At 50.0% G+C, this 23723-nt stretch overlaps 1 protein-coding gene across 1 annotated transcript in view; it reads right to left on the reverse strand.

Moving 5' to 3' along the window:
• Window positions 1-23420, reverse strand: part of LOC142923694 (sialate:O-sulfotransferase 2-like) — a gene marked incomplete at its 5' end in the record, with an annotated part of 36076 nt that extends 12656 nt beyond the window's left edge. Inside the window, 3 exons of the mRNA XM_076064652.1 lie at window positions 145-266; window positions 16710-16894; window positions 23306-23420. Coding sequence (XP_075920767.1) covers window positions 145-266; window positions 16710-16894; window positions 23306-23420 — 422 coding nt within the window. The remainder of the gene's footprint in view (window positions 1-144; window positions 267-16709; window positions 16895-23305) is intronic.
• Window positions 23421-23723: the final 303 nt, after the last annotated feature.

Raw genomic sequence — 23723 nt, forward strand, 5'->3', positions numbered from 1 at the left:
AGGGAAAGAGAGAGAGAGAGAGAGACATGATAACTCCAAATGTACAGCAGCAGGCGCCAGGGTCGGGCTCGAACCCACGACCTCCTGTACACCAGGCGAGGTAGTAAACATCTCCTCACCACCGTGGCGTCCACCAGTCCTCACCTTCTGAGTGCAGAAGTCAACGCAGGCGCCCACAGTGAGGTTATGGATGAGTGCGACGACAGGAAGAGCCAGCGACAGATTCTCCGGGGTTTGGAAACAGCCGCGGAAGACTGCACTCCCGTCTGCACGACAAGCACAATGGAAATCAATTCTAGATTTGAAGTTGTCGTGACGGCAAGGATCCATACTCTTTGGTTCTTTCGGTGAAGTCACGTGGGTAAAAAAAATAATAATGAAAGTTAAAAAAATAAAGTACAAAATAAAATACATCAAATCAACTTTTTTTTTTTTACCTACCTGACTTTACCGAAAAAACGAACGAGCACAATGGATATCCCCTTCCGCCACCGCCACCACCACGTATAGCCCTTTTAACAGACCGTTCGGGGCAAGCGCCGTTTGCGAGTACCATTGGAGGCCGGCACGGCACCACGAGGCGGTTGTGTTGTCAGCACCACGCTCGGCCACCTTTGTCTCCCTAGTAGCGATGTTGACAGATCGCTTGAGGCCGAGTCAAACTATCAGCGTCTGTTTATTTCACCGACCGTTGAACATCCCGGCTTGCGAGGTGTACAATATCCCTCAAGGACCTCGCTGTGCTCATTCTCCGCGATGTTCACGGGGGGGGTTTCGTTTTTTCCCTCGTTAAGTCGCTCCTGTTGCCCGCCGCGCTCAGGCACGCAACTTCACGGAATTCCCGTGTCACATAGCCGGGCAACTAGCTGTCTAAACGGCAGAATCTTCATCATCATCACCATCATCATCCGTCTAACAACTACGCGTGACACGTAAACAACGAACATGTGATGCTGTTGTTGGATAAGCAGCAGCTTCTCACTGGGCGAAAATTCATGGTGACCGGTCCTGGGCCCTCGGTTCGACTGCCAAATGCACGTCTCGTGGACACGTGGCGAACATCGCCATTCGCGAGAGACAAAGAGGCGTATTGGGTCTTGCGACGCCTTCAACAGCACGCACCCGCATCCCCTGTTGAACTCAGGATGTTCGCATCCCCTGTTGAACTCAGGATGTTCAAAGCAGCGTGGGTGTGCGCGCCTCGGGTGCAGGGCTTGCTCGACTAGAACCGTTCACGGGGCGAGAACGATTAAGGAAAGGGAAATTCGCCGAGACCACGTTTTTACGCGTGAACAGCCCCGCGGAAAAGAGAGAGAGAGAGCGCGAGGCCGTTGTGACTTGAGTGCTTTTCATCAAAAGGGGAGATACAAAAAAATAATAATCCAATGACAGAAAATAATCAAATATATATGGGGGAGGGAGGGAGGGGGGAAAAAGCCGAGGAAATTGGAGAGATTGCTTAAGAGGGGGGGAGAAAAAAACCCCGTAAAATATATTTATATATAGAGAGGGAGAGACACACAGGAGGGAGAGCGAGCGAGAGCAGATTTCCAAATCGAATCTTACGACGGCAAATTCATAAGCGCGATGTTCCTCGATGTATTTTTAACGGCGAGTCCATTGGCCTTCGGAAATACCAGGGACGTGAGATGAGAGGAAAGGGGAGTGGGGTGGGGTGGGGGGTGGTGGTGGTGGCGTGGGTGGGGGTGGGTTACCGTAATTTACTATGGTGAGGTGTGCTATGGGATGGGAGAGAGAGGGGGAGGAGGATGAGCGGCGGAGGTGGGGGAGCACCCGAAGCTAAGAAATTATATCGGTGATGCTGCTGCTGCTGCTGCGTTGGCGGTGGCGCGCAAAGTAGAATTAACGGGAATAATTAATAGAACAAAACCCCCCAACGCCCACCCAAACAAAAAAACCTAGTGAATAATAACACTGCATTTTGATTCGCCTTCCGCGAGGTGCACCTAGCCTGGCACGAGCGCCGTGGTGACGTCACCGCCACCACTCAGTGGCGAATGACGATTGTTGTTTGTTGTTGTTGTTGTTGTTGTTGCTGCGCGCTGTTGTGTGTGTTTTGTGCGTGTTACACGTTTGTGTGTGTGCATGTTGAACTTCTTTGGCACCGTACCGAGCCAACCGAACTAATCGGAGGTGCGGCGGAAGGACAACAGACTAACAAACACAAAAAAAGCAGTCCTAAAGAAATTCGTCTTCAATCGAGATTATTTGAAAGTTAACAGCTCCCGGTGGCTTCCTAATATCGGAAGGGAAGAGCGTTCCAGACGGCCACAGCAGCGCATCTGAACGCGCCCGATGCGGTGACCGCCTTTGTTCGATGGCCACAACGCCTCCTCGTGCCTTCAACAGCCACCTGCCCCCAACAGTGTGCCCGAAGGCTACACGGGGGGATCTTTGTCGTTGTGTGTGCCGGGTCTACCCTCAGCATCCTCAGCATTCTCACCGCGAGCTGTCCCCCCCCCCCCCCCTCCAACCCACCCCCCCCCCCCCCACCTTTTTTTTCGGAACGAACGACCAAAATTATTCCTCGAGTCTCGGCGCATCAATTACGGCCGCATTAGGACACTCCATGAATGATACGTTGAGACTCCGCCGAGCAGACACGACCGGGTTTCCTCGCGTGATGAATGGGTACCGATAGAACGGGCACATCGCTAACACAAAGGCGAAACGTGGCTCCGTATAGCCTCCTAAAAGACTGCCGGGGAAGGTTGCGACGCCTGTTAGGGCCTGCACGGCACACGAGAGCCTCGGCCGGCCGCAGCAGGTACTCATTTATAGGTTGAGTCGACCTAAGGGGATGAGGCCCAGGACCGGTTCAGATAATCCTCACCGGTGTTGGTTGGCCGTGAACGGGAATCGAACTCGGGTGGCCGGCTTCGTCACGCAGTGCGCTCACCACTGCGCCACCACTCCCCCGTCACGCACGCGTGCGTTGTGAGAACAGACACAAGGCACCCAATTCCTCATTAAAGACTGCCTTTTGTTTTTTTAACATAAATAACGCAACAAAAACTTCAATCGTCGAATGCGTAAATAATGTTTTTTTCTGCGAAGAAGGGCCGTTGCCCGAAACGTCGCGTGTTGTATTGTTTTTATTTCCTGCTCGGGCCACAGTGCTATGGACAAATGTGTTGATATTTATCAACACATTTCTCCATAGCACTGTGTAGCACAATTTTTGTTCGTGGGTAGTAAGTGTTATTTTGTAATTGCTTATGCCTAAAAAGTATAGGAAATGGCAAATTTTCCCCACAAACTTTGCTTTTGTGACCAGGACAGTGATATTTTGAAATTGACCTATTTTCAATGAGAAAACGGGCGAATTTATATATTTTCGTTCCCATTAACGTCAGAAAAAAACAACATGAATCAAAATTAACATGTATTTATACTAAATTTAAACATTACTACGAAATATTTAGATGTGAGTAGTCTTTTTTAGATTTACGATTATATTGTAAATCACTTTCACAAAACAGCCCCCAAATGTAGTCTCCCATCATGTTCTCGTTATACTGTCCTTGGTAGCGGCGTTCAAAGTCCAGTATATCCTGGTGGAAGTGCTCGCCTTGCTCCTCCGAGTATGCTCCCATGTTCTTCTTTAATTTATCAAGATGAGCATCAAGGATATGGACTTTGAGGGACATCCTACAGCCCATTATGCCGTAGTTCTTCACCAGAGTCTCAACCAGCTCCACATCGTTTTCAACATTGTGATTGCCCAGGAAGCCACGAACCACTGCGACAAAGCTGTCCCAAGCTGCTTTTTTCTTACTAGTGAGCATCTTGGGGAATTAATGGCACTCCAGGACCTTTGCCTCACACAGTTTAGGGAAGAAGTCTTGAAGGTACTTGAAGGCTGCCGACTCCTTATCTACAGCTCTGACAAATTGTTTCATAAGGCCCAATTTGATGTGCAGTGGTGGCATCAGCACCTTCCTGGGGGCCACCAGTGGCTCCCACTTGACGTTGTTCCTCCCCACAGAGAACTCGGTCCGCTGTGGCCAGTCCCGCCTGTGGTAGTGCGCCTTGGTGTCCCTGCTGTCCCAAAGGCAAAGATACCAGGGAAACTTGGTAAAACCGCCTTGGAGACCCATCAGGAATGCCACCTTTTTGAAGTTTCCGATGACCTCCCAGCCGTACTCATCATACTTCAAGGCGTCCAGCAAGGTCTTGATGCTGTTGTAATCCTCTTTGAGGTGCACCGAGTGAGCCAGGGGAAGAGACGAATACTTGTTACCATGATGGAGCAGCACCGCTTTGAGGCTCCTGGATGAGCTGTCAATGAAGAGGCGCCACTCATTCTGGTTACAGGCGACTCCGATTGCCTCGAACAGACTGGTCACATTGTGGCAGAAGCAGAGGCCATCTTGACGGGTGAAAAAGCTGCTGAAAGGTTGGTGACGCTTCCTCTGATCTGCGACTTGCACACCTTCATCCAACAAGTTCCACTGCTTGAGCCGAGACGTCAAAAGCTCGGCATTGGACTTGGTGAGAGCAAGATCTCTGATTAAGTCGTTGAGGTATTTTTGGTTGGGGTAGTATGGGGTTTTCCACCTCAGCTCCACCACTGAAATAGTCATCTGGATCTACAATGTCTTCCTCACTCTCTGACTTGCTGCTCTCTTTTAAAGAAGGCTGCTCTCTCTCCGGAGGAGTGGGTACAGGGAGCTCATGGCAGTGTGGCACCGGGGCGATGGATGAAGGAAGGTCCGGATACGTGATAGCAGGTGCATTCTTTCTAGTCCGACGTTTGTAAGGGTCCACCCTGCAGAAGTAGCAGTTGCTTGAGTGGTCAGTGGGTTCCCGCAAAATTATTGGAATAGCGAACTTCATGGCTCTCTTTTCCCCTCTGTACCATCCTACAAAAATACATTTATTTCACCCATGACTAATGTGTAAGAGATTTTCGCAACATTTTTTCATATATGATATATTTTTTCAATAACAATAAAACATTTAAAACAGATTTTATAACATAAAATTCCGAGCAACAATTGTCCATCTTCCCTTGCAGAGTTTTTGTTGCATTGCTCGCAGGTGAAATGAGGTGCCCAGGGTTTGTCTTGATCCCCGACAGGCATGCCGAAATATGCCTTGTAGGCCTCACACATCTTAGCAGATGCTTCCACAGACTACTTTTTCGCTCTTGTCTTGATAAATTGGCCGCAGACAGAGCAAAATGCGTCTGCCGAATGCATGCAGCCTCTTGATGCCATTTCAGAAAAATGCAGATATGTATCCACTTAGGCATCTGGAACTAAACTGAACTGGTGGGCTTATACTACTATTTATATTAATGGAAAGTTCTAGAATGTTCTAGAAGTTACTCCAAGTTTACACAGAAATTAATCTATCTGGAATGTTCTAGAAAATAGTTAAATTTCAAAATATCAGTGTCCTGGTAACAAAAGCAAAGTTTGTGGGGAATAATAGCCGCTTACTATACTTTTGAGGCGTTCGCAATTAGGAAATAACACTTACTACCCGGGATCCAAAAAATTGTTACACGGTGTATTTTTTGTTAGGTGTACCTGCGCATCAAATCCTGATGCAGCAGCAATGAACTAATTTACAGCAGAAACAATGTATGCATTAGGAGGTTGTGCTCTAAATTTTGAGAATAATCTGAAAAATGTCAGAAAAATCTGAAAATAATCCCGAAAATCGAGGCCTAGATTCGAAACGTTTGTAACGTTGCTCATTGCAACTCTGACAATAACAATGACGTCACACGGAAACACGATGGCAACTTGAACGAAAACAAAACAACAAAAATCCGACGTTTCGGGCAACGGCCCTTCCCTTCACAGCACGCGGAGGAGGCTGCCTCTCCTGTCACCAATGACGCTTAGCGAAGAGTGAATAGCGTATAGTGAATACAGCATTGTGGTGTGTGTGTGGTGGGGGGGTGAGCGTGTGAATGATTCGCGTGTAACGAAAAAAACAAATAAATAATTTACGCGTGAGGTTTAGACGCCCCCCAAACTGTAGACCCCCCCCCCTAGCCACCCCCTCGTATCCCCCCACCCCAACCCCCCACCGCCGTCAATTCCCACCCTGGCTGTGTGAGATCCCCCTTCAGCCCCCAATCCAATTAACGGTAGCCCCTGGGTGACCCTGGACAACGGAGCCATTGAATCACGTGATTACATCAATTAAGCGGAAAGTGTGAGGGTGTGGTGGGGGGGGCAGGGGGCGAGGGGGCGTGGGGGGATGGGGGACGACGACAGGGTGGTGGACAAGGGGGGGGGGGGTGAGGTGGTAGAGGTGGCGATGGTGGTGGGGGAGGGGTGGCGATGGTGGTGGGGGAGGGGTGGCGATGGTGGTGGGGGAGGGGTGGCGATGGTGGTGGGGGAGGGGTGGCGATGGTGGTGGGGGAGGGGTGGCGATGGTGGTGGGGGAGGGGTGGCGATGGTGGTGGGGGAGGGGTGGCGATGGTGGTGGGGGAGGGGTGGCGATGGTGGTGGGGGAGGGGTGAAGATGGTGGTGGGGGAGGGGTGAAGATGGTGGTGGGGGAGGGGTGGCGATGGTGGTGGGGGAGGGGTGGCGATGGTGGTGGGGGAGGGGTGAAGATGGTGGTGGGGGAGGGGTGGCGATGGTGGTGGGGGAGGGGTGGCGATGTTGGTGGGGGAGGGGTGGCGATGGTGGTGGGGGATGGGTGGCGATGGTGGTGGGGGAGGGGTGGCAATGGTGGTGGGGGAGGGGTGAAGATGGTGGTGGGGGAGGGGTGGCGATGGTGGTGGGGGAGGGGTGAAGATGGTGGTGGGGGAGGGGTGAAGATGGTGGTGGGGGAGGGGTGAAGATGGTGGTGGGGGAGGGGTGAAGATGGTGGTGGGGGAGGGGTGAAGATGGTGGTGGGGGAGGGGTGAAGATGGTGGTGGGGGAGGGGTGAAGATGGTGGTGGGGGAGGGGTGGCGATGGTGGTGGGGGAGGGGTGAAGATGGTGGTGGGGGAGGGGTGAAGATGGTGGTGGGGGAGGGGTGAAGATGGTGGTGGGGGAGGGGTGGCGATGGTGGTGGGGGAGGGGTGGCGATGGTGGTGGGGGTAGGGGTGGAGATAGTGGTGGGGATAGGGGTGGAAGGGGGTCCCTCGGATCACTTTTAAATCGCGATCGCTGAACCCAGGCCCAAAACGCCAAGCGGCCAGCAACAAACGGTAGGTGTATTGGATACGAGTTGACGCGCTGCTTGACTCTGGAAGAGTTCCGATCGACACGTGAACCACACAATGTATTGGCCATACATCCCAATCGTTATCAGTTACACGACATATAACTAGGTTACACACAGCAGCAGCTGCAGCATCGCTCCCCTCGCTCCCCGTCACTCAAGGACACTTTGCCAGCACGCTTGTGGAAAAAAAGAGTATTCAGATCCTGGGTAAACAAACGTTGTAGCAGTAATAATAATACAAATGTGATCCTAAGAGTTTGGAGTGGGGGGAACTGGAGACGATGGCAGGAGGGAATTCCAAAGTGGAACGGTGCGAGAGAAGTGAGGTTACCTGCAGTGTGGTGAGTGGGTGGGTAGGTGAGTGGGTGGTTGTGTGGATGAGTGAGTGAGTGGTTGAGTGGCTGAGTCAGCGAATGGTCGAGGAAGTGATAGAGTGGGTTAGTGAGTGGGTGGTTGAGTGAGTGGTTGAGTGGATGACATGGTGATTGGTTGAGTGAGCGTGTAAGCGAGTGCTAGTAAGTGTGATGTTGCGACCTGCAGCGTGGTAGTTAATTGGACGAGTGAGTGAATGGTGGAGTGCGTAAGCGAGCGAGTGGGTGGTTGAGTGTATGAGTGAGTGAGTGGTTGAGTGGGTGAGCGAGCGGGTGGGTGGTTGAGTGAGTGAGTGATTGAGTGGGCGAGTGGTTGTTGATAATGGTTGAACGCGGTGTGTAAGACGAGAGATGACACCAGACCGTGTCTGGTACAGGCCACAGTACGGATCCTCAGCACGGGTGAAGGAGGAATCAGTGAGAGACAGCTCACGCGGAACAGCGCGGTAGAGCATTGTGAGTGATGCAAGAGTAGTCGTGCACAGATGCCTGATCACTATCATCACCGTGCAACTTCTAATTGTGACCGTTCAAATGCACGACACGCTGATCTGTCTAGAGGCTGGGGATGTGGACAGGGGCGGAGCCGGGATTTCAGACCGGGGTGACATTCAACAAATGTTAATTTCAAGAATGATTTAGAGAGAGTCGGGCTGTTGACACTAGACGCCATCGGTTGGCGGACACACGCTCTGACAATGCAGTTGGCACGCAGGATGCCACCCCCTGTCACCCCCCCCCGGCTCCGCCCCTGGATGTGGATGCATTGATTATAGCCGCCGTCGTGTGTCCCTCTGTCTATTTTACATACACGCACGCAACGTACAACTACGTGTGCAAATGTGAATTCCACACGCGTGCTGGTGACAGGGGAGCAGTCCCCCCGTCTCGGCCAATACGCAGGAGGCCTTCCTCGGTGGGACGCTTTAGCTGGAGCACACCGGTTCAATCCCAACTCCCGGCGCCGCAGCTGAAACAATAATATAACGTTTCTCAACCACACCCACCATCCACCCCACCACTTCAACCGCCTCCGTCTGCCCGGCAGAGTATGAATGGGGGAGTTTGGAGAAATCCCTGGAGGCTCTCCGTGTGGGACGGGCGGTAGGGCTGGTGCTGTGCACCTGCGCCACGCGTGACATTGTGTCGTGTCGAGTGCGGCGCTGGTCAATGTCTATGAAGAAATACATCGACGGGGGGGGGGGGGTCTCTGGAGCAGCTCCCCCCCCCCACCCCACCCCCTCCCATCACGTCACCATAAGTTGAACAAATAAATGTGTTCATGAGCGGAGACAGGGAATCAGTCGGGATAAGATCTGCGACTTACAGCCACTGTTCACTCTTTCGTGGCATTCAACGCCTTAGCATACGACGCTCGGATATATATGTGTGAGAAGTAAAAGTTTTGCTGGCTGGCTGGCTGGAAGGAGCGAGGGACGTGTGGGCTGATAATACTGTATACGTGTACAGTATATATACAGGGTGGCCCAAACGTCAGGGCACATAGGGTTATTACATTATTTTAACATCGGCATGAGCAATATTAATCAATTTCCATCATCATGATAATGATTAGTATCGTCTTCTTGCTTAAAACAGGGAAATAAAAAAAAGTAATTCACGCATCTTTGCGTTCATGTTAATAAACGGAAGTCCGTTTGAACATGCACTAAAATAAATGTCATCGACGAACTTGGGGTGTTTGCCCGTTTCTATCGCGCTGCACTGGGGAGATGGACGCGTTCGTTCTATGTTGCAGCTGACCTCGGGGAAAATATTTACGATGGCATCACCTGACACAGGGTGGTGCACTACTCGCTACGATCAATCTGGCACCCCCCCCCCCTCCACCTCCCACTCCCCCGATGACGACACAGGTGGAATAAGCTCTCTCTCGAAATCAGCTTAAGCCTCCCGTCAACCACGTGACGTGTGCTTGACCACACCCACTCCGAATCTCTACCTTGTGCCCGCCCACTTTGAAAGCAGACGCCGCTCCTCCGTGCAGCTCACTTCAGGCCCGCTCGTTCCTTCTCTCTTCTCACTTTTTTCCCTCCACTCTTCATCATCATCATCACCATCTCATCATCATCACCCTATCACCATCATCATCACCACCACCACCACCATCATAACCCTCTTATCATCATCATCATCATCACCCTCTCATCATCACCACCCTATCACCATCATCATCATCACCACCACCATCATAACCCTCTTATCATCATCATCATTACCCTCTCATCATCGACCACCCTATCACCATCATCATCATCACCACCACCATCATAACTCTCTTATCATCATTATCACCCTCTAATAATCATCGTCATCATCAACATCTTATCATCCCTGACATATTGGCCCGGTCATTCCCCCCCCCCCTCCTCTCTCCCTGCTGCCCTTTTTCGGCTACTGATTCCACAGAGCTGTATTGTGACATTTCGTCCAGGTTCAAGTGTCAAGTTTATTTTAGTTCAACCTTCAACCCAAGCGACCAGGATATGTCGCATTTACAAGAGTGAGTGGGTGAGTGAGTGTTGAGTGGGTGAGTGAGTGAGTAGGTGAGTGAGTGAGAGGGTAAGTGAGTGGGTGAGTGCGCGAGTTGGCGAGTGGGTGGGTGAGTGGATGAGTGAGTGGGTGAGTGAGAGGGTGAGTGGGTGGATGAGTGAGTGGGTGAGTGAGAGGTGAGTGAGTGGGTGAGTGAGCGAGCGAGCGAGTGGATAAGTGTATGAGTGAGTGGGTGAGTGAGTGGGTAAGTGGGTGAGTAAGTGGGTGAGTAAGTGGGTGAGTGAGTGGGTGAGTGAATGGGTGAGTGAGTGGGTAAGTAAGTGGGTGAGTGAGTGGGTGAGCGAGCGAGCGAGCAAGCGAGCGAATAGGTAAGTGGGTGAGTGAGTGGGTGAGTGAGTGGGTGAGTGGGTGGGTAAGTGAGTGGGTGCGTGTGCTGCGTGGTGAATGAGTGGGTGAGTGGGTGAATGAGTGGGTGAGTGAGTGGGTGAGTGAGTGGGTGCGTGTGCTGTGTGGTGAGTGGGTGAATGAGTGGGTGAGTGGGTGAATGAGTGGGTGAATGAGTGGGTGAGTGAGTGGGTGCGTGTGCTGTGTGGTGAGTGGGTGAGTGAGTGGGTGAGTGGGTGAGTGAGTGGGTGAATGAGTGGGTGAGTGAGTGGGTGAGTGAGTGGGTGCGTGTGCTGTGTGGTGAGTGGGTGAGTGAGTGGGTGAGTGGGTGAGTGGGTGAGTGAGTGGGTGAATGAGTGGGTGAGTGAGTGGGTGAGTGAGTGGGTGCGTGTGCTGTATGGTGAGTGGGTGAGTGGGTGAGTGAGTGGGTGAATGAGTGGGTGAGTGGGTGAATGAGTGGGTAAGTGAGTGAGTGGGTGAGTAGGTAAGTGGGTGAGTGAGTGGGTGAGTATTATGACATTTCGTCCAGGTTCGTGTCAAGTTTATTTTAGTTCAACCTTCAACCCAAGCGACCAGGATATGTCGCATTTACAAGAGTGAGTGAGTGTTGAGTGGGTGAGTGAGTGAGTAGGTGAGTGAGTGAGAGGGTAATTGAGTGGGTGAGAGGGTGAGTGAGTGCGCGAGTTGGCGAGTGGGTGGGTGAGTGGATGAGTGAGTGGGTGAGTGAGAGGGTGAGTGGGTGGATGAGTGAGTGGGTGAGTGAGAGGTGAGTGAGTGGGTGAGTGAGTGAGTGAGCGAGCGAGTGGGTAAGTGGGTGAGTGAGTGGGTGAGTGAGTGGGTAAGTGGGTAAGTGGGTGAGTAAGTGGGTAAGTGAGTGAGTGGGTGAGTGAATGGGTGAGTGAGTGGGTGAGTGAGTGGGTGAGTGAGTGGGTGAGCGAGCGAGCGAGCAAGCGAGCGAATAGGTAAGTGGGTGAGTGAGTGGGTGAGTGGGTGAGTGGGTGGGTAAGTGGGTGAGTAAGTGGATGAGTGAGAGGGTGAGTTGGTGAGCTAGCGAGTGAGCGAGTGGGTAAGTGGGTGAGGGAGTGGGTGGGTGAGTGAGTGAGCGAGCGAGTGGGTAAGTGGGTGAGTGAGTGGGTGAGGGAATGGTTGAGTTAGTGGGTGAGTGAGTGGGTGAGCGAGCGAGCGAGTGGGTAAGTGGGTGAGTGAGTGGGTGAGTGAGTGGGTAAGTGGGTGAGTAAGTGGGTGAGTAAGTGGGTAAGTGAGTGAGTGGGTGAGTGAATGGGTGAGTGAGTGAGTGGGTGAGTGAGTGGGTGAGCGAGCGAGTAGGTAAGTGGGTGAGTGAGTGGGTGAGTGGGTGAGTGAGTGGGTAAGTGGGTGAGTGAGAGGGTGAGTGAGTGGGTGAGCGAGTGGGTGAGTGAATGGGTTAGTGGGTGAGTGAGAGGGTGAGTGGGTGAGTGGGTGAGTGAGTGGGTAAGTGGGTGAGTAAGTGGGTGAGTGAGTGGGTAAGTGGGTGAGTAAGTGGGTGAGTGAGTGGGTGAGTGAGTGGGTAAATGAGTGAGTGGGTAAGTGGGTGAGTAAGTGGGTGAGTGAGTGGGTAAGTGAGTGAGTGAGTGGGTAAGTGAGTGAGTGAGTGGGTAAGTGGGTAAGTGGGTGAGTGAGTGGGTAAGTGAGTGAGTGAGTGGGTAAGTGAGTGAGTAAGTGGGTAAGTGGGTGAGTAAGTGGGTGAGTGAGTGGGTGAGTAAGTGGGTGAGTGAGTGGGTAAGTGAGTGAGTGGGTGAGTAAGTGAGTGAGTGAGTGGGTAAGTGAGTGAGTGGGTAAGTGGGTAAGTGGGTAAGTGGGTGAGTGAGTGGGTGAGTCAGTGGGTAAGTGAGTGAGTGAGTGGGTAAGTGAGTGAGTAAGTGGGTAAGTGGGTGAGCAAGTGGGTGAGTGAGTGGGTGAATAAGTGGGTGAGTGAGTGGGTAAGTGGGTGAGTGAGTGAGTGAGTGGGTAAGTGGGTAAGTAGGTGAGTGAGTGGGTGAGTCAGTGGGTAAGTGAGTGAGTGGGTGAGTAAGTGGGTGAGTAAGTGGGTGAGTGAGTGGGTAAGTGAGTGGGTGAGTGAGTCGGTAAGTGAGTGGGTAAGTGGGTGGGTGAGTGGGTAAGTGAGTGAGTGAGTGGGTAAGTGAGTGGGTGAGTGGGTGAATGAGTGGGTGAGTAAGTGGGTAAGTGAGTGGGTGAGTGAGTGGGTGAGTGAGTGGGTAAGTGAGTGGGTAAGTGAGTGGGTGAATGAGTGGGTGAGTAAGTGGGTAAGTGAGTGGGTGAGTGGGTGAGTGAGTGGGTGAGTAAGTGGGTAAGTGAGTGGGTGAGTGGGTGAGTGAGTGGGTGAGTAAGTGGGTGAGCAAGTGAGTAAGTGGGTGAGTGAGTGGGTGAGTAAGTGGGTGAGTGAGTGGGTAAGTGAGTGAGTGAGTGAGTGGGTGAGTGAGTGGGTGAGCAAGTGAGTAAGTGGGTGAGTGAGTGGGTGAGTAAGTGGGTGAGTGAGTGGGTAAGTGAGTGAGTGAGTAAGTGGGTGAGTGAGTGGGTAAGTGGGTGAGTGGGTAAGTGGGTGAGTGAGTGGGTGAGTAAGTGGGTGAGTAAGTGGGTGAGTAAGTGGGTGAGTAAGTGAGTGAGTAAGTGGGTGAGTGAGTGGGTGAGTAAGTGGGTGAGTAAGTGGGTGAGTGAGTGGGGTGAGTGCTCATCCTGCTGTCCACTGTCTGCTGCCTTTATTTTCTCTCTTCCCTCTCCCGTTCAATTCCATGTTCTCATGCATTACATCCTTGACTCCCCTTCCCGTGGTGGTGGTGGTGGTCGTGGTGTACCCACGTGTACAACGTTTTATAATTACTAAAAAGCCAATAAAGAGACTCCGGGCATTATAAAATAATCATTACTATTTCAGTAAATTATTCTGAACGACGCCTCTTCAACTCATCCGGTTACTGCCTAATTTATCTCACTCTCTGCTAAAATATTTACTTATCTCTTTATTGAACAGCTTTGCTTCCCCAAGCAATGCCTGACAAAAGCCCTGAACTATTTAAATATCAAAAGAATTAAATATTTAGATATACAGCACTGTATATACAACGCCGCGGTTGTTAGTCAAGAACAATATCATTATTTCCATTGTGTTGGTGACATTTTAGATGTCACGCGAGAACAATAAGAAGCCAGCCGGCGGGGCGGGGGGGGGGGGTGGAGACCGCCTCAATTAGTAGCGAGCAAAAGTGCAGCCCCCCAGACCGCCCCCCCCCCAAAAAAAAATGCAACGCAGCTCTCGTTGCCAGCGACGAAACAACAGAAATCCGTCTTCTTAGGCTCTTTCGGTAAAGTCACGTAGAATGAGAATGAAATAATAATAAATTAATAAAATAAAACAACGCGATAAAATAATTTTCGGCCGAAACGTCATGAGAATTTTTGTTGCGTTATTTTATTTTATGAATGTGTTATTTTATTTTATGAATGTGTTATTTTATTTTATGAATGTGTTATTTTATTTTATGAATGTGTTATTTTATTTTATGAATGTGTTATTTTATTTTATGAATGTGTTATTTTATTTTATGAATGTGTTATTTTATTTTATGAATGTGTTATTTTATTTCATGAATGTGTTATTTTATTTTATGAATGTGTTATTTTATTTTATGAATGTGTTATTTTATTTTATGAATGTGTTATTTTATTTTATGAATGTGTTATTTTATTTTATGAATGTGTTATTTTATTTTATGAATGTGTTATTTTATTTTATGAATGTGTTATTTTATTTTATGAATGCGTTATTTTATTTTATGAATGTGTTATTTTATTCTCATTCTGCGTGGCGACTTTACCGAAAGAGCCAAAGAAGATGAATCCTTGCAGTCACGAAAGCCTTAAATCGAAACAGAAATCCGCTCTACAAAGTCGCTCATCGCGAGAAACTAAATCTTGCCAAACAATGCGGCACGCGCCAGCAACAATTAAGAATGTTTTTTTTTTACATTTAGCACAAACGGGTGGATTTAGTATTCAGAAATAGTCAATTATTTTTGAATCGTGAAGGTCACCCAATAGTTTTACTATATGTTCTAGATTTGAAGCTTTCGTGACTGCAAGGATCCACATACTCTTTGGTTCTATTCGGTAAAGTCACGTAGTAGGTAAAAAAAATTAAAACAACAAAAATCGCGACGTTTCGGCCACAACAGAGGCGGCCTTCATCAGGTGAAGGGACCAGCCCTGTCTCGAAGACTGCGCTGGAGTGTTAACTAGTCATCAGAAGACACTCCTAAAATGTAACCTCCCATCAGGCCCCGTGGTGTAAGGGACTTCAGCCTGGCACCGCACGCGACGAAGGTGGATGGCCAGCACGCGCGACCCGGCCGCCTTTGTATCCCTTAGTGGCGCTGCGAATACACCGCACACGGCACTCAATGCGAGGCTGAATCGCCAATTTCGGCGGCGAGCCGCAGTCAAAGCGTGAAGTGCGCTAATCACTACGCTATACTGCTCCCCGTATTTCATGTTTGCAGAGACCCCCTTGACCTGCTTGGGATTCTTACCATCGGCCTTTAGGCCGAGCGCTGTCCAGACTACTTTGTTTTTATTTCACCGGGTAAGGTCCCACTGAGCTATGTAGCTCTATTTCCAGAAGCGACTTGCCCAGAAACGACAGCTCAACGAGGTGGCTTGTCGTCGTCGCGGAAATGCACAGCAACCAAATACTCGACAACACATGCCGTCGATACTGAACGTGGAGGGAACAGCCGGAGAGATAAAAACACACGTGACCACGGGGGAAGAAATAGAGAGAGAGAGAGGCACGCAAACTACAAATATACAAACAGCAGGTGTCAGAGTCGGCATGGAACCCACGAACCTCCTGCACACCAGGCGAGGGAGTTAACATCTCCCAGCCACCGCGGCGTCCACCTATCAACTGCGCCCCGCCCACATCCCCCCTCCCCCCACCCCTCCCTCCACCAAACTAAGAAGAAGAAGAAGAATACAAAAAATCTCTCATTAAAATAAAATGTTGCCACTTTGGGCAGCCGAGTCGTCGCCGGCATGCATAATGTATGATCGCCACGGAATAATAAACCAACACCCGCTCGCGCCTATTAAGACGAATTTTTTGGCTCTGCGTTAAACCGCCGCTGTGTTTATCCGCGCGCGGTTGTGGAGCGACTTTCCGTGTTTTCTGTGTCTGTGTGTTTGTCTTTGTGTCTCTCTCTCTGTGTGTGTGTGTGTGTGTGGAGGGGGGGGGGGGGTGTAGCGGTCCGCGCGAGTTCGATTCCAGCTCCCCAGTGGCGATGTTTACACACCGCACCAGGTACTCATTTGAGGCCCAGTCGACCTATGGGGAGGCCCAGGACCCGTTTAGATAACCGTCACCGGCGTCGGCCGTGAGCGGGAATCGAACCCGGGTCGCCGGGTTCGTAGCGCGACGCGGTAACGACTTCGCCACCGCTCCTCGTGCACACACACACACACAGACACACACACCGACACCCATTTATCCGAGTGCCCGGTGGGACACCAGTTGAATCGCTCCAAACATAATGATCCCCTCTCGCATGATCTATCAATGCCTTATAAATGTCCGTGGGCGATTTTATGACGTCGACCTTGACCCCCCCCCCCCCCCCATTGCCTAAGTAATGTATGGATTATACGTACACGGGTAATTGGATAATCTAGTGCTGACAGACCGCTCTAATCATGCATTACGACCGCCCAGTGTCTCTGCCTGGAGTTGCAGATTCAGAGCCGCGGGAAGTCGCAGATTTGGCGACGGTCGTCGTTGGTGGGATGGTGGTGTTGAGTGATGGCGATGGTTCAGAATTTTCAGATACGTCAAGGGGACACCTCCCCCACCCCCCCCACCCCCCCCCCCCCGGCTTACCACCCCCATACTCTTTGGTTCTATTCGGTAAAGTCACGTAGTGGGTAAAAAACTAAAACAACAAAAATCACGACGTTCCGGCCACAACACAAGCGGCCTTCATCAGGTGAAGGGACCAGCCCTGTCTCTCCAGCGCAGTCTTCGAGACAGGGCGGCGCACCCTCGGTCACGTGTCGAGGCGTCCCACCGCCTCTGGAGAGGCTCCAATCGTTCGCCACGTCATTTCCGGGCGCATCTACTACCCCGCGACCTCCTCCTCCTCCTCCTCCGAGCGCGTTAACCGAGGGCCACCGCCACCGCCACCGCCACCACCGCCACCGCTGCCGCCGCGCTCACATCTCAGGCCCACGTCGTGCGCGAGCTCCAGGCGGTAGACGGAGAGGCGGTTGGCACCCCCGCACACCGAGCTGCGCTCGCCCTTGCACTCCATCTTGCACTCCTCCTCGCTCACGTTGCGGCCCTGCACGCGGTGCCCGCAGTAGCACTCCGCCCCGAACTCCAGCCCCGCGTAGCGGTAGCCCCTACGGCGGGGGGTGGAGGGAGGGGTATGGGGGGGTGGGGGTGCGAGATCGTGGGTCACGGTCGAGAGCAGTGTTCTTCATTGCAAGATGAATGTAGAACTTCCTTCGCACCGTACGTAGCCAAACGTGCTAATCGGAGGTGCGGGAGAGGCCCCCCGCAGCCACAGCGTAGCCTTAGCAGACTGATGGGGCGAGTGTCGGTAGCGGGCAGGGCCCATTCGCGGTGTTCTTCCATAATAGAGCTGGTTTTTTTTGGGTTAGATAGCGTAAATATATAAATGTAAAATTTGATTTAAAGCTTTCGTGACTGCAGGGATTCATATTCTCCCCACCACCCGACACAGCCAACTAGTAATGGTTGTCACGTAAACAGAACGTGGCCAATTCGTCACTAGTGCAGCACTACACCGGTGTGTTGGAGAGCCAAGCCACAACATTTATAATCCGAGTACGACGTTTCGCCGGTAATTACAACCAGCTTCATCAGGCGACAGCCAGATTTGTGGAGAAGTCCACATTACGCATGCGCATTTATGCGAGCCCTTTGCTATTGCCCTTCCTGTCCACGGCGCGTTCTGTTTACGTGACGACCCTTACTAGCTGGCTGTGTCGGGTGGTGGCGGGGTTTTAACGACACAACATTTATATATTTATACGCGATCTCAAGCCAACAAATTATCTATTGTGGATGATATTGGTCGCGAAAGCCTGCCACGTGTTAACCCGCAGTGTTCTTTACTGCAGGGCCCACGTGGGCCACCGGTGACCCCTGGTGACCTCTAGTGCGGCCCCTGACGTGTGAACCCTACCCCCCCAACAACACACGAATGGTGAAAGTAGCCCCCGTCATCGTCATCATCGTGCCGCTGTCACGCCCGGAAATGGTTTCAGATGTGTGGGGGCAATCGCACTGACGATGTTCTCTCGGCGAAACTGAGTGGAGAACTCTGATTTAGACAGGTCGGCACACAACAAATACAACACAAACAAATACAACACAACAAATACAACACAACAAATAAAACACAACAAATAAAACACAACAAAGACAACACAACAAATACAACACAACAAATAAAACACAACAAATAAAACACAACAAATACAACACAACAAATACAACACAACAAATACAACACAACAAATAGAACACGACAAATAAAACACAACAAATAAAACACAACAAATAAAACACAACAAATAAAACACGACAAATAAAACACAACAAATAAAACACAACAAATAAAACACAACAAATACAACACAACAAATACAACACAACAAATAAAACACAACAAATACAACACAACAAATAAAACACAACAAATAAAACACAACAAATAAAACACAACAAATAAAACACGACAAATACAACACAACAATTAAAACACGACGAATAAAACACAACAAATACAACACAACAAATACAACACAACAAATAAAACACAACAAATACAACACAGACAAATAAAACACAACAAATACAACACAACAAATACAACACAACAAATAAAACACAACAAATACAACACAACAAATAAACACAACAAATACAACACAACAAATACAACACAACAAATACAACACAACAAATACAACACAACAAATAAAACACAACAAATAAAACACAACAAATAAAACACAACAAATACAACACAACAAATAAAACACAACAAATAAAACACAACAAATACAACACAACAAATACAACACAACAACCAAACACAACAAATACAACACAACAAATAAAACACAACAAATAAAATACAACAAATAAAACACAACAAATACAACACAACAAATACAACACAATAAATAAAACACAACAAATAAAACACAACAAAAACAACAAATAAAACACAACAAATACAACACAACAAATACAACACAACAAATAAAACACAACACATAAAACACAACAAATAAAACACAACAAATACAACACCACAAATAAAACACAACAAATACAACACAACAAATAAAACACAACAAATAAAACACAACAAATACAACACCACAAATAAAACACAACAAATACAACACAACAAATAAAACACAACAAATACAACACAACAAATAAAACACAACAAATACAACAAATAAAACACAACAAATACAACACAACAAATACAACACAACAAATAAAACACAACAAATAAAATACAACAAATAAAACACAACAAATACAACACCACAAATAAAACACAACAAATAAAACACAACAAATAAAACACAACAAATACAACACAACAAATAAAACACAACAAATAAAACACAACAAATAAAACACAACAAATAAAACACAACAAATAAAACACAACAAATACAACACAACAAATAAAACACAGACAAATACAACACAACAAATACAACACAACAAATACAACACAACAAATACAACACAACAAATAAAACACAACAAATACAACACAACAAATAAAACACAACAAATAAAACACAACAAATAAAACACAACAAATACAACAAAACAAATACAACACAACAAATACAACACAACAAATAAACACAACAAATACAACACAACAAATAAAACACAACAAATAAAACACAACAAATAAAACACCAACAAATAAAACACAACAAATAAAACACAACAAATACAACACAACAAATAAAACACAACAAATACAACACAACAAATACAACAAAACAAATACAACACGACAAATACAACACAACAAATAAAACACAACAAGTAATACAAACACAACAAATAAAACACAACAAATAAAACACAACAAATACAACACAACAAATAAAACACAACAAATAAAACACAACAAATAAAACAACAAATAAAACACAGATAAATAAAACACAACAAATACAACACAACAAATACAACACAACAGGTTTTTTGCAAACGTTGCATTGTGTTGAATCTTCAAGCTAATGGGGTTCTCACCCAGTCACAACGATGTGTGTGTGTGCCTGTTAATGTGTGTGGTGGGGAGCGGTGGTGCAGCGGTTAGCGCTACGCTGCGCTATAAACCTGGCGACCCGGGTTCGATTCCCGCTCACGGCCAGCACCCAGTGACGATTATCTGAACCGGTCCCGGGCCTCCCCTAGGTCGACTCAGCCTCAAATGAGTACCTGGTGCGGTGCGTAAATATCGCCACTGGGAAGACAAAGGCGGTCGGGCGTGGTGCTGGCCAACCACCCCCTCGTGTACCGTTCCGGCCTTCATAGGCGCTCGCTAACAGCACTTGCCCCTACAGTCTGTTACAGGCTACACGGGGGATCTTTGTCTTTTGTTAATCGGTGTCTAGTGGGGGAGCGACCTGTGTTCGATTCCCGCTCACGGCCAACACCAGCGACCCTTAAACATCTAGAAACCGTTTGGTGACCTCCGCCGGGTCCACATCTTTGCCTCGAATGAGTGGCCCTGTGCAAGTGCGTAAACATCGCTCGCTAACAGCGACTGACTCAGCATCACGGGGGAGCCATTGCGCACGGCAGGAGGAGTTGCCGCGGTTGGGGTTCGAGTGGCGAGGCGGTTTTGGGTCGCGATCATTTTCTCGCGCGATGCAATTGGAATGTCGTGGCCTTTCAGCGAGCACACAGACAAAGAGAAAGGACCCCCCCCTCCCCCTACCTTGTATAGCCTTAACAGACTGCTGGGGCAAGTGCTGTTAGCGAGCGGCACCTATGAAGGCCGGCACGTCAGCACGAGGGGGTGGGTTGACCAGCACCACGCCCGGCCGACCTTTGTCTCCCCAGTGACGATGTTTACACACCGTGCTCATTTGAGGCTGAGTAGACCTAGGGAAGGCGCAGGGCCGGTTCAGATAATCGTCACTGTCGGCCGCGAGCGGGAATCGAACCCGGATTCGTAGCGCGGCGCGCTAACCACTACACCACCGCTCCCGCACACACAGACAACAAAGATAACAAAGATCCCCCATATAGCCTTAACAGACTGTAGGGGTAAGTGCTGTTAGCGAGCGGCACCTATGAAGGCCGGAACGGTACACGACGGGGTGGTGGCCAGCACCACGCCCGACCGCCTTTGTCTCCTAGTGGCAATGTTTTTTTATCCACCGCACTAGGTACTCGTTTGAGGCTGAGTCGACACACAGACACACACACACGTCACCCCATCATTAATCACTTATCCGCCACCATGTATCGCCACGCGCCAGTTTTGTTCCAATTGCCTCCCAGCTCACACAGACAGACGACCACACGAGTCGAACAGACACACACGGCGAGGACAGGCGTGCCACGTGCCTCGTGAACGTTCACACAGACGTTCACACAGACAGACGACCACACAAGTCGAACAGACACACACCCTTCGAGGACAGGCGTGCCACGTGGCTCGTGAACGTTCACACAGACGTTCACACAGACAGACGACCACACGAGTCGAACAGACACACACCCTTCGAGGACAGGCGTGCCACGTGCCTCGTGAACGTGGCTCTTACACCGCAACCTGCGATCAGCACGGTTGGCTACGTGCGGTGCGAAAGAAGTTCAACATTACCCACGCACAACTCAGACGCAACAGCAGCCTGCACCCCCCCCTCCGCCCCCTCCCCTCCTGACGTCACAATGGGCGGGGAGGAGTGTCTCGTAATGGCCACCAATTTGTAGAAGTGTTTCACAACACACCCGCAGGAAGGAGCCGCCCGTTCCAGAGGTCACAACAATAATGTTTTTGGGATGAAATTGAATTTCCAACATTTCTCCCCTCTCTCCCTCTCTCTCCACGTGGCCCTTGGGTCGCCAGTGACCGGGTCACACGCACGGAGGGCATTTATATATTTATTTATCTGTTAATCCATTCGTCGCTGAGACGCCAAAAGGGCCGTCGACGAACGGACGTCGACCAACTCGGCGCCGCGACTCCAACGGCGCAGTCGAACGAGAGCGAGTTCGCGTCTCGGACGCACCAAGCAAAAAAAAGGGGAGCCCCTAGCCTCGACATTTCAGCGCTCGGATGTCGGCGGCAGCCCCCAATGCGTAACGGGCGCTGCGGGGTTGAGCTCTCTCTCCCTCTCTCTCGCTCTCTCTCGAGACTTGCTTGCTGTTATAGGAATAGGTTTTACCTTTTAACTGGCACAAAAAAAACTGACTGCTTGCTGTTGCTGTTCGAGGCGATTCTAAAGGCTTGCAGCCACACCTCCGATTGGCGCCGGGGCTGGCTTACGCACGGTGCGAAAGGAGTTTCGACGAAACAGTGCCGTGCCTCGCGTGGAAACGCGCGCAGCAACAAAACAAAGACAAAGATCCCCCATATAGCCTGTAACAGACTGTAGGGGCAAGTGCTGTTAGCGAGCACACCTTGCGTCTAGCTCCACAGTCAAATGATAAGGGTACACAAAGGCAACGTTCTTAATTCATCCGCCTATGAGATCAATTGTTCTTTTGCAGGAGGGCCCCTGCCATCATCGCCGCCACCATCATCGCGATGATTGGTGGTAGTGGTGGTAGTGGTGGTGGTAGTGGTGGTGGTGTTGGTAGTGGTGGTAGTGGTGGTGGTGGTAGTGGTGGTAGTGGTGGTGGTAGTGGTGGTGGTGGTAGTGGTGGTGGTGGTAGTGGTGGTGGTGGTAGTAGTGGTGGTAGTGGTGGTGGTAGTGGTGGTGGTGGTAGTGGTGGTAGTAGTGGTGGTGGTGGTAGTGGTGGTAGTGGTGGTGGTAGTGGTGGTGGTGTTGGTAGTGGTGGTAGTGGTGGTGGTGGGGAAGCTCTCACCTAGCAGTTGATAGGCCATGGCTCAAGATGACGATGATCGATGGTGGCGGTACTATCGGGAGGTATTAATCCAAAAGTCGATAGAGCATGTTGATGATGATGACGAAGGTGGTGGCGTGGGAAGGTCGTGTGATTCCACAGTGGGTAACTCGCGGCACTTAAGGATGACGATGATGACGGTGGTGGTGGTGTTTGCGTGGGGAGGGGAAAGTTCCATCTAGCAGTTGATAGACCACGGCTCGTGATGACGATGGTGCTGGTGATGTTGGCGTGGGGAAAGTTCCATCTAGCAGTTGATAGACCACGGCTCGTGATGACGATGGTGCTAGTGGTGGTGATGTTGGCGTGGGGAAAGTTCCATCTAGCAGTTGATAGACCACGGCTCGTGATGACGATGGTGCTGGTGGTGGTGATGTTTGCGTGGGCAGAGTTCCATCTAGCAGTTGATAGACCACGGCTCGTGACGACGATGGTGCTGGTGGTGGTGATGTTGGCGTGGGGAAAGTTCCATCCAGCAGTTGATAGACCACGGCTCGTGACGCTCATGGTGGTGATGTTGGCGTGGGGAGGTCCTCACCGTCTCAATGCGAAGGGAAGAAGCCACGCCCCCCCCCCCGAAGCCCCCCCCCCAAACTCACCCCCCCTCACCCCCCTCCCAAGCTCACCCCACCCCCACCCCTTCCGCGCCTCACCGATCGGCGCAGTTGTCATGACACCGGAAGAGCGTCATCTTCCGGTAGTCGTAGAGCACGAGACCCTGCAGAGTCCTTTGCTTGGGATCATCAGCGAAGCAGCCCACGTAGCGAGCTGGGGGCGGGGCGGGGGGGGCAGGGGGGGGGGCATCTGTGAAAAGAGCTTCATAGCTCATCGGATTCCTCCGGTATACATAATTATTCTGATCCTGGACGAGATGAACGGAATTCGAGGATAGGATGGGAATTCGAGAATACGAATCAAATCAGTGATCCGAGTAAATAAATCGCTCCCCTTCCATCTTTGTCTCTCCGCGTGAGAAATGGTCATTAGAGCAATATATTTATACTAACCGTGAACTAAACTATTTTTTATTTTGTTTATTTTTTTTTTCACCAGGCAATGCCCACTGAGCTA

This window comes from Petromyzon marinus, unplaced genomic scaffold (genome assembly GCF_048934315.1).
Source record: "Petromyzon marinus isolate PM22_M1 ecotype Great Lakes invasive population unplaced genomic scaffold, UKy_Petmar_22M1.pri1.0 PM_Scaffold_579, whole genome shotgun sequence".
Lineage (NCBI taxonomy): Eukaryota > Metazoa > Chordata > Hyperoartia > Petromyzontiformes > Petromyzontidae > Petromyzon > Petromyzon marinus.